The sequence below is a fragment of the Cynoglossus semilaevis genome, chromosome 18, assembly GCF_000523025.1.
Source record: "Cynoglossus semilaevis isolate Cse_v1.0 chromosome 18, Cse_v1.0, whole genome shotgun sequence".
NCBI classification, from domain to species: Eukaryota; Metazoa; Chordata; class Actinopteri; order Pleuronectiformes; family Cynoglossidae; genus Cynoglossus; species Cynoglossus semilaevis.
The window spans coordinates 774,201-784,541 of NC_024324.1; the positions used below are offsets into that span (position 1 = coordinate 774,201).

At 44.7% G+C, this 10,341-nt stretch overlaps 4 protein-coding genes across 7 annotated transcripts in view; 2 read left to right on the top strand and 2 right to left on the bottom strand.

Moving 5' to 3' along the window:
* Positions 1-2,243, bottom strand: part of psmb8a (proteasome 20S subunit beta 8A) — a 5,882-nt gene extending 3,639 nt beyond the window's left edge. Inside the window, exons 1-4 of one of the 2 annotated variants that reach the window (XM_008330945.3) lie at positions 1,948-2,243; positions 1,023-1,164; positions 831-942; positions 627-756 (exon numbers count right to left, since the gene is read on the bottom strand). In XM_008330945.3, the coding sequence (XP_008329167.1) occupies positions 627-756; positions 831-942; positions 1,023-1,164; positions 1,948-2,085 (522 nt within the window). In that variant the 5' untranslated portion in view covers positions 2,086-2,243. Of the gene's footprint in view, positions 1-559; positions 757-830; positions 943-1,022; positions 1,165-1,947 lie in introns of both variants that reach the window. The other variant, XM_008330944.3, reaches the window with a different exon arrangement.
* A 285-nt stretch (positions 2,244-2,528) lies between these two features.
* On the bottom strand, positions 2,529-6,261 carry LOC103393839 (proteasome subunit beta type-7-like). Of its 2 annotated transcripts, none has more exons than XM_008330942.3 (8): positions 6,150-6,261; positions 5,005-5,089; positions 4,518-4,615; positions 4,130-4,270; positions 3,935-4,050; positions 3,673-3,731; positions 3,424-3,575; positions 2,529-2,839 (listed from the first exon to the last, which is right to left on the bottom strand). In XM_008330942.3, the coding sequence occupies exons 1-8, from the start codon at positions 6,212-6,214 to the stop codon at positions 2,728-2,730; spliced, it is 828 nt and encodes a 275-aa protein (XP_008329164.1). In that variant the 5' UTR covers positions 6,215-6,261; the 3' UTR covers positions 2,529-2,727. The 2 variants fall into 2 exon arrangements, with proteins under 2 accessions (XP_008329164.1, XP_008329163.1); XM_008330941.2 differs by lacking the exon at positions 6,150-6,261 and adding an exon at positions 5,736-5,819.
* psmb12 (proteasome 20S subunit beta 12) lies at positions 6,225-8,885 on the top strand. Its single transcript, XM_008330943.3, has 6 exons — positions 6,225-6,370; positions 7,156-7,226; positions 7,315-7,446; positions 7,520-7,649; positions 7,736-7,880; positions 8,478-8,885. Exons 1-6 carry the CDS (start codon positions 6,326-6,328, stop codon positions 8,603-8,605), a joined length of 651 nt encoding a protein of 216 aa, XP_008329165.1. The 5' UTR covers positions 6,225-6,325; the 3' UTR covers positions 8,606-8,885.
* Positions 8,886-9,359: 474 nt separating this feature from the next.
* psmb9a (proteasome 20S subunit beta 9a) overlaps positions 9,360-10,341 on the top strand; it is a 22,383-nt gene continuing 21,401 nt past the window's right edge. The window contains exons 1-2 of one of the 2 annotated variants that reach the window (XM_025064981.1): positions 9,360-9,618; positions 10,234-10,301. In XM_025064981.1, coding sequence (XP_024920749.1) covers positions 9,571-9,618; positions 10,234-10,301 — 116 coding nt within the window. In that variant the 5' untranslated portion in view covers positions 9,360-9,570. The remainder of the gene's footprint in view (positions 9,619-10,233; positions 10,302-10,341) is intronic. The other variant, XM_008330938.3, reaches the window with a different exon arrangement.

A 10,341-nucleotide genomic window follows, 5' to 3' on the forward strand; every position in this document is an offset into this window, starting at 1 on the left:
ACTGACCGACCGTCTGTCTAACTGACCGACCGTCTGTCTAACTGACCGACCCATTGACCGACCGTCTGTCTAACTGACCAACCGTCTGTCTAACTGACCGACCCACTGACCGACCGTCTGTCTGTCCGACTGAAGATATTATAAACAGTTTTCACAGTTTCCAGTAAACAACTTTTGCAAGATTTTCCTCGTTATACCAGGAAACATCTAGTTACCAGTGATCAACCCAGCTCTACCTCTCCACTCCACACTGTGGCGCTGTCTCTCTCTCTCTGGTTATTTTACCCATTTTTATAACAATTATATAAAATGTTTTCTTCATTATTTTTATTTTTATATGATCAATATATTTGTTTATATCTATGTTTTTGATGTTCAGATGGAGGGGGTAATTAAATTAAATTAATTATCCTTATTATTAAATTATATATATTATATACAGTATAATTATTAACATAATTATTAATTATTAAGAAACTGCTGCTGTGGCACAGGTCAGACTGGTATCTTCTATCTCTGTACTGACACCACTCACTGGTGTGTGTGTGTGTGTGTTTACCCCAGTGGCAGTTCTCTGGGGTAAATGGCATGAATGATTCTGCCCACAGAGATGAACGTCCACCAACCTTCTTGTCCCAGCCACAGATCATGCTGCCCACAGACAGACCCATGCCCCTGTAGCCCAGCATCATGTTGGACAGCAGTTTGGAGGCAGCAGCCACGGAGATCCTCTGGTTGTTCCTCAGTCGGTACAAACTGAACAAACACAAGAGTCACATCAGGTCCCCGCCAGCCCCCCCACCCAGACTCAGTCAAGACGGGAGTCGCACCTGCACTCCTTGGCCAGCAGTCTCTCCCAGTACTGACAGTCGGCGGCGCTGCCCGACATGGTTCCCAGCAGGAACGGGTTGATCTCGATCACTTTGTTGACGTCGTTGGAGGCTGTGACGTTTGAGCCAGAACACCAGGAATCAGACGGTGGTTCAACTCACTACATCCTGAAGGTCAGAGTGTGTTCTTACCTAAGTAGCGGCCGGCCGAGGCCCTGGAGTCCACCGCCACGATGACGCCGTGTTTGAACTTGAAGGCCAGGGTGGTGGTGCCGTGGTTCAGGTCGATGCACACGCCGCCCTCGTGGTTACACGACTTCAGGAACCCTGAGGGCTGAGACAGAACCAGGAGACAGTCAGGGTGACGCAGCTGGGCCACGAGCCATGGATTTGTTTTTAAATAGAACTTTATGAATCCCTCGGGGGTTCTCTTTGACAAAAGAATATTGGATGTTAGTAGATTAGTTAGTAGATAGTGTTGTTGACTGTAACCTCAATTATTATTTATTAATATATCTTTATTATACCATTGTTATTCTACGTTAAATTAGTATGATGTGTGTATATACAGTATATAAATACTTTAAATATATGACCAGTCCAAAGTAGCTATTAGTAACAGTTTTGACCTTTAACCCTTCACTAATGATCAAGATGGAGGATTCCTGAATGTACGTGTCACGTGATCAGAGTCGCTACAGCGTCGTCAACCTGAGTCGCTCCATGGACTCGGAAGATTCAACATTTGGGGAAAAGTTTGGCAGAAATAAGAATAAAAAATGATGAAAAAATAAATAAATAAATAACAGAAATAAGAATAAAAAATGATGAAAAAAAAAACAATAAATAAATAAATAACGTCATGAGCCCAGAGTCAGTGGTCAGAGACAGAGAGAGAGAGAGAGAGAGAGAAAGAGAAAGTCAAATGAACCGTTTAATTCACGTCGTCACTAATTAATCTTCCAGAATCTTCCAGACTGTCGCTGCTTCACTCGGTGAAACTTACACAGCAGTAAAAAGATCGTTGTCATCGACACCGGCGTCTGACGCGGCGTCACCGACTCACCGGCCGTTTTTTTCGAACAGAAACCGTGAACTGAAATATAAGAACACTCACGTCTTCTCCAACAGGAACTGCGAACTCTGGAGTTCTGCTCCCGAAGCTGTAGTGATTGGTTCGATCCAAAAGACGCGTCCTCCCGGCAGCCCGGATCTCAGAGTCCGGTTTGAAGCCGCTGACGTCAAAAAGAGCCATAGTGTTTAAAAGATGAAGATGAAGTGGAAAACGGCGGCTTTATAAATGTCTCCTGACTAAATGACTCCTGTAGGTGATAGTTTCTGCTAAACAAACGACGACGACGGTCCGACGAATGCGTCAAGAAAATGTTTCCTCCTCGACAAAAACCCGAATTCGAAAGTGAAAGTTTTTTAATTAAATGTTCCACTTGTTTTTTTTTTGTAATCTCTAACTTTAATGAAAATTAACATCAAACCAAAACAGAAAAGTGGATAAAACGTATTTATCTATAAATATTTAATTTAAAAACCCGCTGCTTGATGTTTATTTTACGTCGAAAAGAATAAAACCAATAGGAATTCAGCTTTTCTTCGTCATCGGTCTCCGGGCAGGACAGGTGAACACAGGTTTTAGAGCGGTCGACAGAAGCCACACAGAGTCACAGAGACAGAAAAACACCAACAAATTAGTGAGTTTTATTTCCATCAGGTCAGAAAGACACAAAAAACCCAAGTGTTTCAGTAGGAAATCGTCAGGAAGTTTTTATTTGAATTCTGTGTAAAGTGTCTTCCAGTCTTGGTCTCGGTGTGTTTGACTCCAGGCAGGAAATTGTTTTGTTTTTGGTCGTACTTATGGTTCCACACCTGGTACGCCCCTGGTTCAGGAGGTCTCCATCTGCTGCACCTTCTCCTCCACCACCTCCAGCTCCAACGGCACCACCGTGTCAGTCAGGACTGGGGTGGTGCCCTGACGGAATCTGTATTTGTTTGTCCTTCAGAGCAGAATAAGAACGCGTATTAGATTTTTTAGAAAAAGTTTAAAAAATGCTGTTCTTCAGACGAGGGTCGGTTCAGGGAGATCGAAGGATTTGACTAATGGACAAATCAAACTTTTATCTTCTACGTCAGTGTTTCCCAACCTTTGTGGAGTCACGTCACACCACCAATGAAATATAACAAAATAAAATATAATCTTCTGGTTTAAATGACCTCATCGTTGACTGAAACCTCAGCCTGTTTAGTTGAAGACAACGCTGATATACAGGCAGGAATTGAAGAAAGACACTCACAAAGATCTTCTTCAACAGCGCTGATTATCTTTTTTGTTAGTTTTCATCGCCATCTGCTGCCACCTAGCAGTAGAGGATTTAAATGTTCTGCCTTTTACACTTCGACGAGCAAAGAAAAATTATACGGAATAAATAAATAATAGTTTTGGGACAAATGAAGTGATTTTGGATCATTTTCCACAGCACACTGGTCGGGAATCGCTGCTCTACGTCACGGTGACACAGTGACCACATGATGGCGATGGTCATCACGTGACAGACACAGAAGTTCTCTCCTCCTACGGTACCTGTGGTCCTTGTACTGGGACTCCTGGTACGGCCTGATGTAGTCCACTCCCCGGTCGGTGATGACACAGAGGTCGATGTTGTGGCCTGAGCCCAGGTCGTTCAGGATCCCTGCCTGGATGGCCGAACGCACCAGCTGCTTGGCCTGGTCCAGCTGAGGAGTGGACACAGCATGAGAACAGACCAGAACCGAGGGACAGGGTCCTGGACTCAAAGACTTGTGGGTGTTCTGTCATCACAGATCATTTTACCTCCAGGTCAGGTCTGAAGCCGTCCTCCATGATCCCCATCGCAGCCAGATTACCAGACCCTGCAGGACCGCCAGATTAAAATACAACACAGTAAAAGGTTTTATTGTGAAAAATCTATTAAACCTGTTTCTAAATAAAAAGGTGCAGTTCCAAAAACAAACAGCAGACGGATTTTGTATGAAGACAAGTCTGTGAGGCAAATGTGTACAGTTTACAACACATACAGTAGGTGGCGCTAACACCACAGTGTCAGAGCTCATACCCATGGCCAGGTAGGGCTTCTTGTCCACACTGCCGTACGGCCCCACTGTGTACAGGTGGCTCCCAGTACAGTCCACTCCTCCCAGTATCAGACTGGCACCGATTTGTCCACGGTACCTGAAGAACAGGACGGCCTGGGTCAGACCACAGCAGCGAACGGACGTCAAGGCTTTTACTTTGAAAATCCAGCACACACCTGTACAACAGGTCCTGCAGGATGTTGACGGCCATGACGACCCGAGGCTTCCTGCCGCTGTTCAGGGAGAAGATGGTGAGGTTGGAGGCCACCAGGTCGGTGGTCTTCTCTGTATCTGCTGCAGTACCTGCTCCACAACAGCTGAGGGCAGCAGCGAGAATCAAAGACATGGGAGGAACCACGGAAAGAGAGCGAGAGAGAAAACAAGTCCTCAGTCCAACAACAATAATAATAATCCAGATTCCTCAGTCCAACAACAATAATAATAATAATCCAGATAAAAAAAGTATTTGTCTTTTTAAAAAGACTTTTGTTTATAATTAACTGTTTGTACGTTAAACTGAGTTTCAATGTTTTTGTTGTTTTTGATTTAAATAAAAAGACTCACTAAATGTTGGGGGCCATGTAATGGATCTTGGAACACATTTTATCGGCCACCACTTCACTGCTGGTGGCTCTGGTGTCGGCTCCGAGCACCACGCCGTCCTGTAACAGAGGATAAAACACAGGAGAAGGAAAGAAGAAAGAAGAAAAAACAACGGAGCGTTGATGAATCTCGTTCACCCGTACGTACAGGTTATTTTCTGGAACACTCAAAATGTCTTTAAATTATTTTTTTTTTACTTCTAGAAAACAGTTATTTCATCACAAAAATTATGAAAATGTTGGAAAGTAAAAACTTTTTATATATACTGCAAAAGTCCGCGATAGAGCGAAAAATCCAAAATACACAAACACATTTTTAAATATTAAAAACCCACGATGCACGGAGGGATTTTAACATCCCATCAACTCCAGCGTGTATCTGTGGGTGCTTCAACCTCAGGTCAGCGGCCCCGGCCTGTGACAGCTGTGGAGCAGCGGTGTAAACTCGCCTTGAACACCACTCCTGCTATGGTGGTGCCTGTTTTCATTGGTCGAGGAGTCTGTCCTTCCAGACCGGCCTGTAACGCAGCGTTTCTATTGGAGGAAAACACAAGTTTCACAGATGAGTCCAAACTGAAGCTGCGCTGTTTCAGCTAGCATCAGTCGTCTGGCAGATTCATGTTCCTGGTGCTGGACCTGGAACTGTTGGTCAGAGGTGATGACGTCACAGTTCCAGTGATGACATCACTCCTGTTTTTTCTGCCTATGGTTATTTTAGTTCATCAGTTTAAAAAAATATAAACTGCCAAAATAATAATAATTCCCACTTTTTTCCCGACTTTAAATCCAACCCAAATGTCAACATGGTTGAAGTAATTCTATAAAATACTGTAGTACTACTACAGTATTTAAAACTTCATTCAAAGGGTTTAAACGTTGTGCTGGTAAAACAGACAACAGCGTGTATCTGTGGGTCGCACGCACGCACGCACGCACACACACAGAGAGACTTAAATCAACGATATTTTACCAATATCGTTGATTTAAAAATAAATATTCATGTTCATCGAAGTCTCGGTCGTTGTTCTGTTGTTTTGTTGAGGTTTAAACTTTACTTTCACTTTTGTTCTGCGGTGAAAACCTGCGTCAATAACAGATTATTTCTCTAACTTCTAACTTTGTTCTTCCGTCGTCGTCGTCAGTCTGTGCCGTTCACGGGTCGTCGGGAGAAAACCCTTACCTGGAGGAGTTCTCGAAGTTGAATCCGGCGGCAGGAGCTTCCAGGACATTTGATAGCGCCATCATCACAAACTGTGCTGCGTCCGTGGAACTACTACAGTATTTAAAACTTCATTCAAAGGGTTTAAACGTTGTGCTGGTAAAACAGACAAATCTGCCATCGAGGCGCGCGCACGCACAGTGACTTAAATCAACGATATTTTACCAATATCGTTGATTTAAAAATAAATATTCATGTTCATCGAAGTCTCGGTCGTTGTTCTGTTGTTTTGTTGAGGTTTAAACTTTACTTTCACTTTTGTTCTGCGGTGAAAACCTGCGTCAATAACAGATTATTTCTCTAACTTCTAACTTTGTTCTTCCGTCGTCGTCGTCAGTCTGTGCCGTTCACGGGTCGTCGGGAGAAAACCCTTACCTGGAGGAGTTCTCGAAGTTGAATCCGGCGGCAGGAGCTTCCAGGACATTTGATAGCGCCATCATCACAAACTGTGCTGCGCCCGTGGATGAGCGTCTGTGCTGCTGCTGCTGCTGACAGCGTCACCACACGGCTCCGCGTCCTCGTCCTCCTGTCTTTCGATTTTCGGAGTGAAAATGGAAAAAGTCTGCGACGCACAAATAAAGGGAGTCAGCACCGGAGTGAGTCTTTAAAATCTTCTTAGATAATAATTACTGACGGTTTTTGAGGATCAGGCAGAGATGACGGACATGAACCGGTGAAACGGTGTCGAAGTAAAAATGAAAACAGTCGCGTAAACACGTGAACTGATGCTGGTTGACATCGAGTTCGTTGTTTGATTCTTAGGAACTCGATTTTTTATTCTATTTTCTGAGAGAAAACTATTCAACACTTTCAGTTTCAGCCGCTCCCTCTCAGAACGACATGTCCCAGGGTTCATAGCGCCGTGACATCAAAACCAGACTCAGACTTTAGAGGTTTTAGAGGCGGACGTCCATTATCTATATATTTATATATCGAAAAAATATTTAAATTACTCTGAAAAAGTTCGTGAACAAACGGAACGTCCTGTTTTTACCATAGTTTCAGCTCCGTTAGCCCGTGAGCTAACGCTGTGTCTGACGTACTTCCTGTTACATCCACGCCAGTTTGGCCCGTGTGGTTTGACTCGATGTTTTTTCACCGATAAACATTAATGATAAAATCGATTAAAAAGTGAATACAATGTAAAACAACAACGTCGACAAAAAGACAGAAACTTTCACTCGATGTTTTTTCACCGATAAACATTCATGATAAAATCGATTAAAAAGTGAAGACAGAAACTTTTTTCTGAAAATGAAAAAAACTTTTTTTGTAACTAAAATATGTTAAATTACAGTAACATATATATGAATATATGTGTGCCTTTATATGAAGCTGTGTGTCACCCAGTGTCCCCCTTCACTCACCCCTTCCTCCTCAGACCACCATCCTAGCGGCCACCTTTGATGGAGGCGTGGTGATTGGCTCAGACTCCAGGGCGTCCATTGGAGGGTGAGGATGGCGAGGCCGCGACGTGGATCGTGGTTTTCCTCGCCTCCCTCCTGATTTCTTTCCCTCCCTCCTGTCTCCCCCATTCCAGGGAATACGTGTCGTCCAAAACCATAAACAAGGTGATCCAGGTTCATGACCGCGTCTTCTGCTGCATGTCCGGCTCTCTGGCCGACGCCCAGGCGGTGACCAAGGCCGCCAAATTCCACCTGGCCCTCCACAGGTGAGACAGTGATCAGGCAGCTGTCAGGGCCGCTGACCTTTGTTGACCTTTGCTGACCCTCCCTGTGTCTCAGTGTCCAGATGGAGACCCCCCCTCTGGTGATCGCTGCAGCGACCATACTGAAGGATCTGTGCTACAGGAACAAGGAGGAACTGCAGGCCGGCTTCATCACCGCCGGCTGGGACCAGAAGAGAGGAGCCCAGGTGGGTAAACCTGAGGGTCGGGGGTGGGCTGAGGCTCAGAGGAGCAGGGGTGCTGACGCCCACACATGTTCTCCATGGTTCTGCAGGTGTACGTGGTGTCTCTGGGCGGGATGTTGGTCAGTCAGCCCGTGACCATCGGCGGCTCCGGCAGCACTTACATCTACGGCTACGTCGACGCCAAATACAAACCCGACATGAGCAGAGAGGAGTGTCTTCAGTTCGCCATCAACGGTCGGGATTTTACACTTCTGTGTTCTCCTGAGGGAGACCACCGTGAAGCTAACCCCGCTAGCATCTTGATTAGGGCGGGGAGAGAAATAAGAACAAAATGAATCATTCCTGTACACACCGTACACAGTACGACACGACCGTGATCAGACGTTAGAGTTCATTCTGCTGAGGAAGTAGCCCCCCCCCCCCCGAAATATACTATTAATTAATGAAATTAAAATCTAAACATCAAAAACATAGATAGAAACAAATATATTGATCATATAAAATAATAATAATTAAGTAAACATTTTATATTATTGTTATATAAAAATGGGTAAAATAACCAGAGAGGGAGACAGCGCCACAGTGTGGACTGGAGAGATAGAGCTGTGTTGATCACTGGTAACTGAACTAACTTCAGGTCAACATTATTGTTGTTGTTGTTGTTGTTGTTGTTGTTTATATTTCACAGTTCATCCAGTTCAGTACATTTTAGTTCTTTTAAAAAAACAAAAAACAAACAACAGGAACAAGAAGAAATGTTACAACTTCCTGTCTGTTGGTCTACATCTTCAACTCAACCGCTTTTTTTTCTTTTGTTCCTCCCCCCCCCAGCTCTGGCTTTAGCCATGGGGCGAGACAACGTCAGCGGGGGCGTGGCTAACCTGGCGGTGATCACAGAGAGCGGGGTGGAGCACGTGGTTGTACCTGGAAACAAGCTGCCCACGTTCCACGACGACTGACGACCTTCACGAATGTTGAGAACGCACAGATTAACGTGGAACCTCAGGAGACGACAAGAAAATAAGAATAAAAATAACTTTGTAAATAATGAGTGAATGACGGGTGTTAAACCTGCGGTGGTTACTTTGACCCCGGGTCACATTTAAAATCATGGTTAGAATCAGATCTGGAACCAAACGGTCGTCGTCTCTGTGAAAGACATCAATACGTTTTTAATGTTTTTTGTTTTGTTTTTGTGAAGTTCATCCAGTTAAAAATAAACTACGACACACCTTCGTATTTGGGTTTGTTTTTTCACTATATTCATTATTTATAATTAACGCCGTTAGAAAATTGTACAAAACAGAGATTTAGTTTCTAGAAAAAATTAAGAATAAATGAAGTTTTGTTCAGAACGTCAGAGATTAACAGACGTTAGCAGAAACTGAAGTTCTTCACTGATCGGAACATGATTTTTGACATTTATTAAAACCAATAAAGAACGTTCTTCAGATTTTAGACAGTCAGACAAAACAACAGTAAAAAACACACAACTATGAAGAAAGGTTGTTGCTGCAGTGACCAGTCGGCTGCTATAGCTGCCTAACTCAGTCAGTAAAGCAGAAACACTGAAGCTGTAAAGACCCTCACACTGAAAGACACCTTCTAGACTCTACTGTGTCTGATGACGTCAGAGTGAAACAGAGTGAATCAACTTGTTAGAAATCCATTTTAACACCCCCCCCCCCCTCCCTCCCCCCGTCACAGGAGGAACCATTTAACTTTCGATTTCAACACAGACATCAACATGGCGTCTGTCTGTCTGTGGTGAGACTCGGTCGGTTTACCTGGACACACGACAGAAGTTCGCTCCAGCTGAACCTGTTCGACTGACGGCGGAGCGGTGACGTCACAGCCTCCGTCAGATACAGCTGGTAGACTCCCGTCGTCGGTACCGGAGACTCGGCAGGGACTGGGTTCGAACATGGAAGGAACCGGACCGGAGTGGCTGTCAGCAGAGGTGAAAACCGGAGTAAGTACGGACATGTTGTTACACTGAGGGGCGACAGGTAGCGCTAACGAGGGGCAAAAGAACCACCTTCATTAGTTCCCTTTCTCTCTGTTACATCCGTGTCAGTATAAATATTATTACCCCCGGCGGAGGGATCTGTGGGGCAGAAACGAGTCCCAGATTTGGTTTAAATTTACAGTAGTTCTGCCTCAAGTCTGTCTGCAGCTCCGACCGCCACTGGGTCAGAACCCCCCGTCCCCCCCCTGTCCCCCCCCCAACAACCATCCCTAGAGACAGACTAGACAGTTAACTAGACTGAACAGACAGTTATAGTGGTTTATATTTACATTTATATTGACTTTTATATTTGTTTGACATTTATGAAGGGTTCTCAACCCCTGACCCCCTGACCCCACAGTGACCCCCTGACCCCAGAAGAAGGGTCAGTTGTTAGGTTAAAGACGACTGTGAGACACGACGTCCCACCAACGTTTGAATGACACGGTTGAACTGTTGACTTCTGGGAAATGGAGTCTGTGCTGTCGTGGTGACATCGTCCAATCATGTCTGTCATTATAAATAAATGAGGTGATTGGTCCAGGACCAGGTCTAAGTTTCGACTTCCTGTCTTCGTAGACGACCATCATCGCCATCGAGTTTGATGGAGGTGTGGTGCTGGGCTCAGACTCCAGGGTGTCGGCAGGGTAGGTGACCGCCTGTGTGTGTGTGTGTGTGAGGTTACCG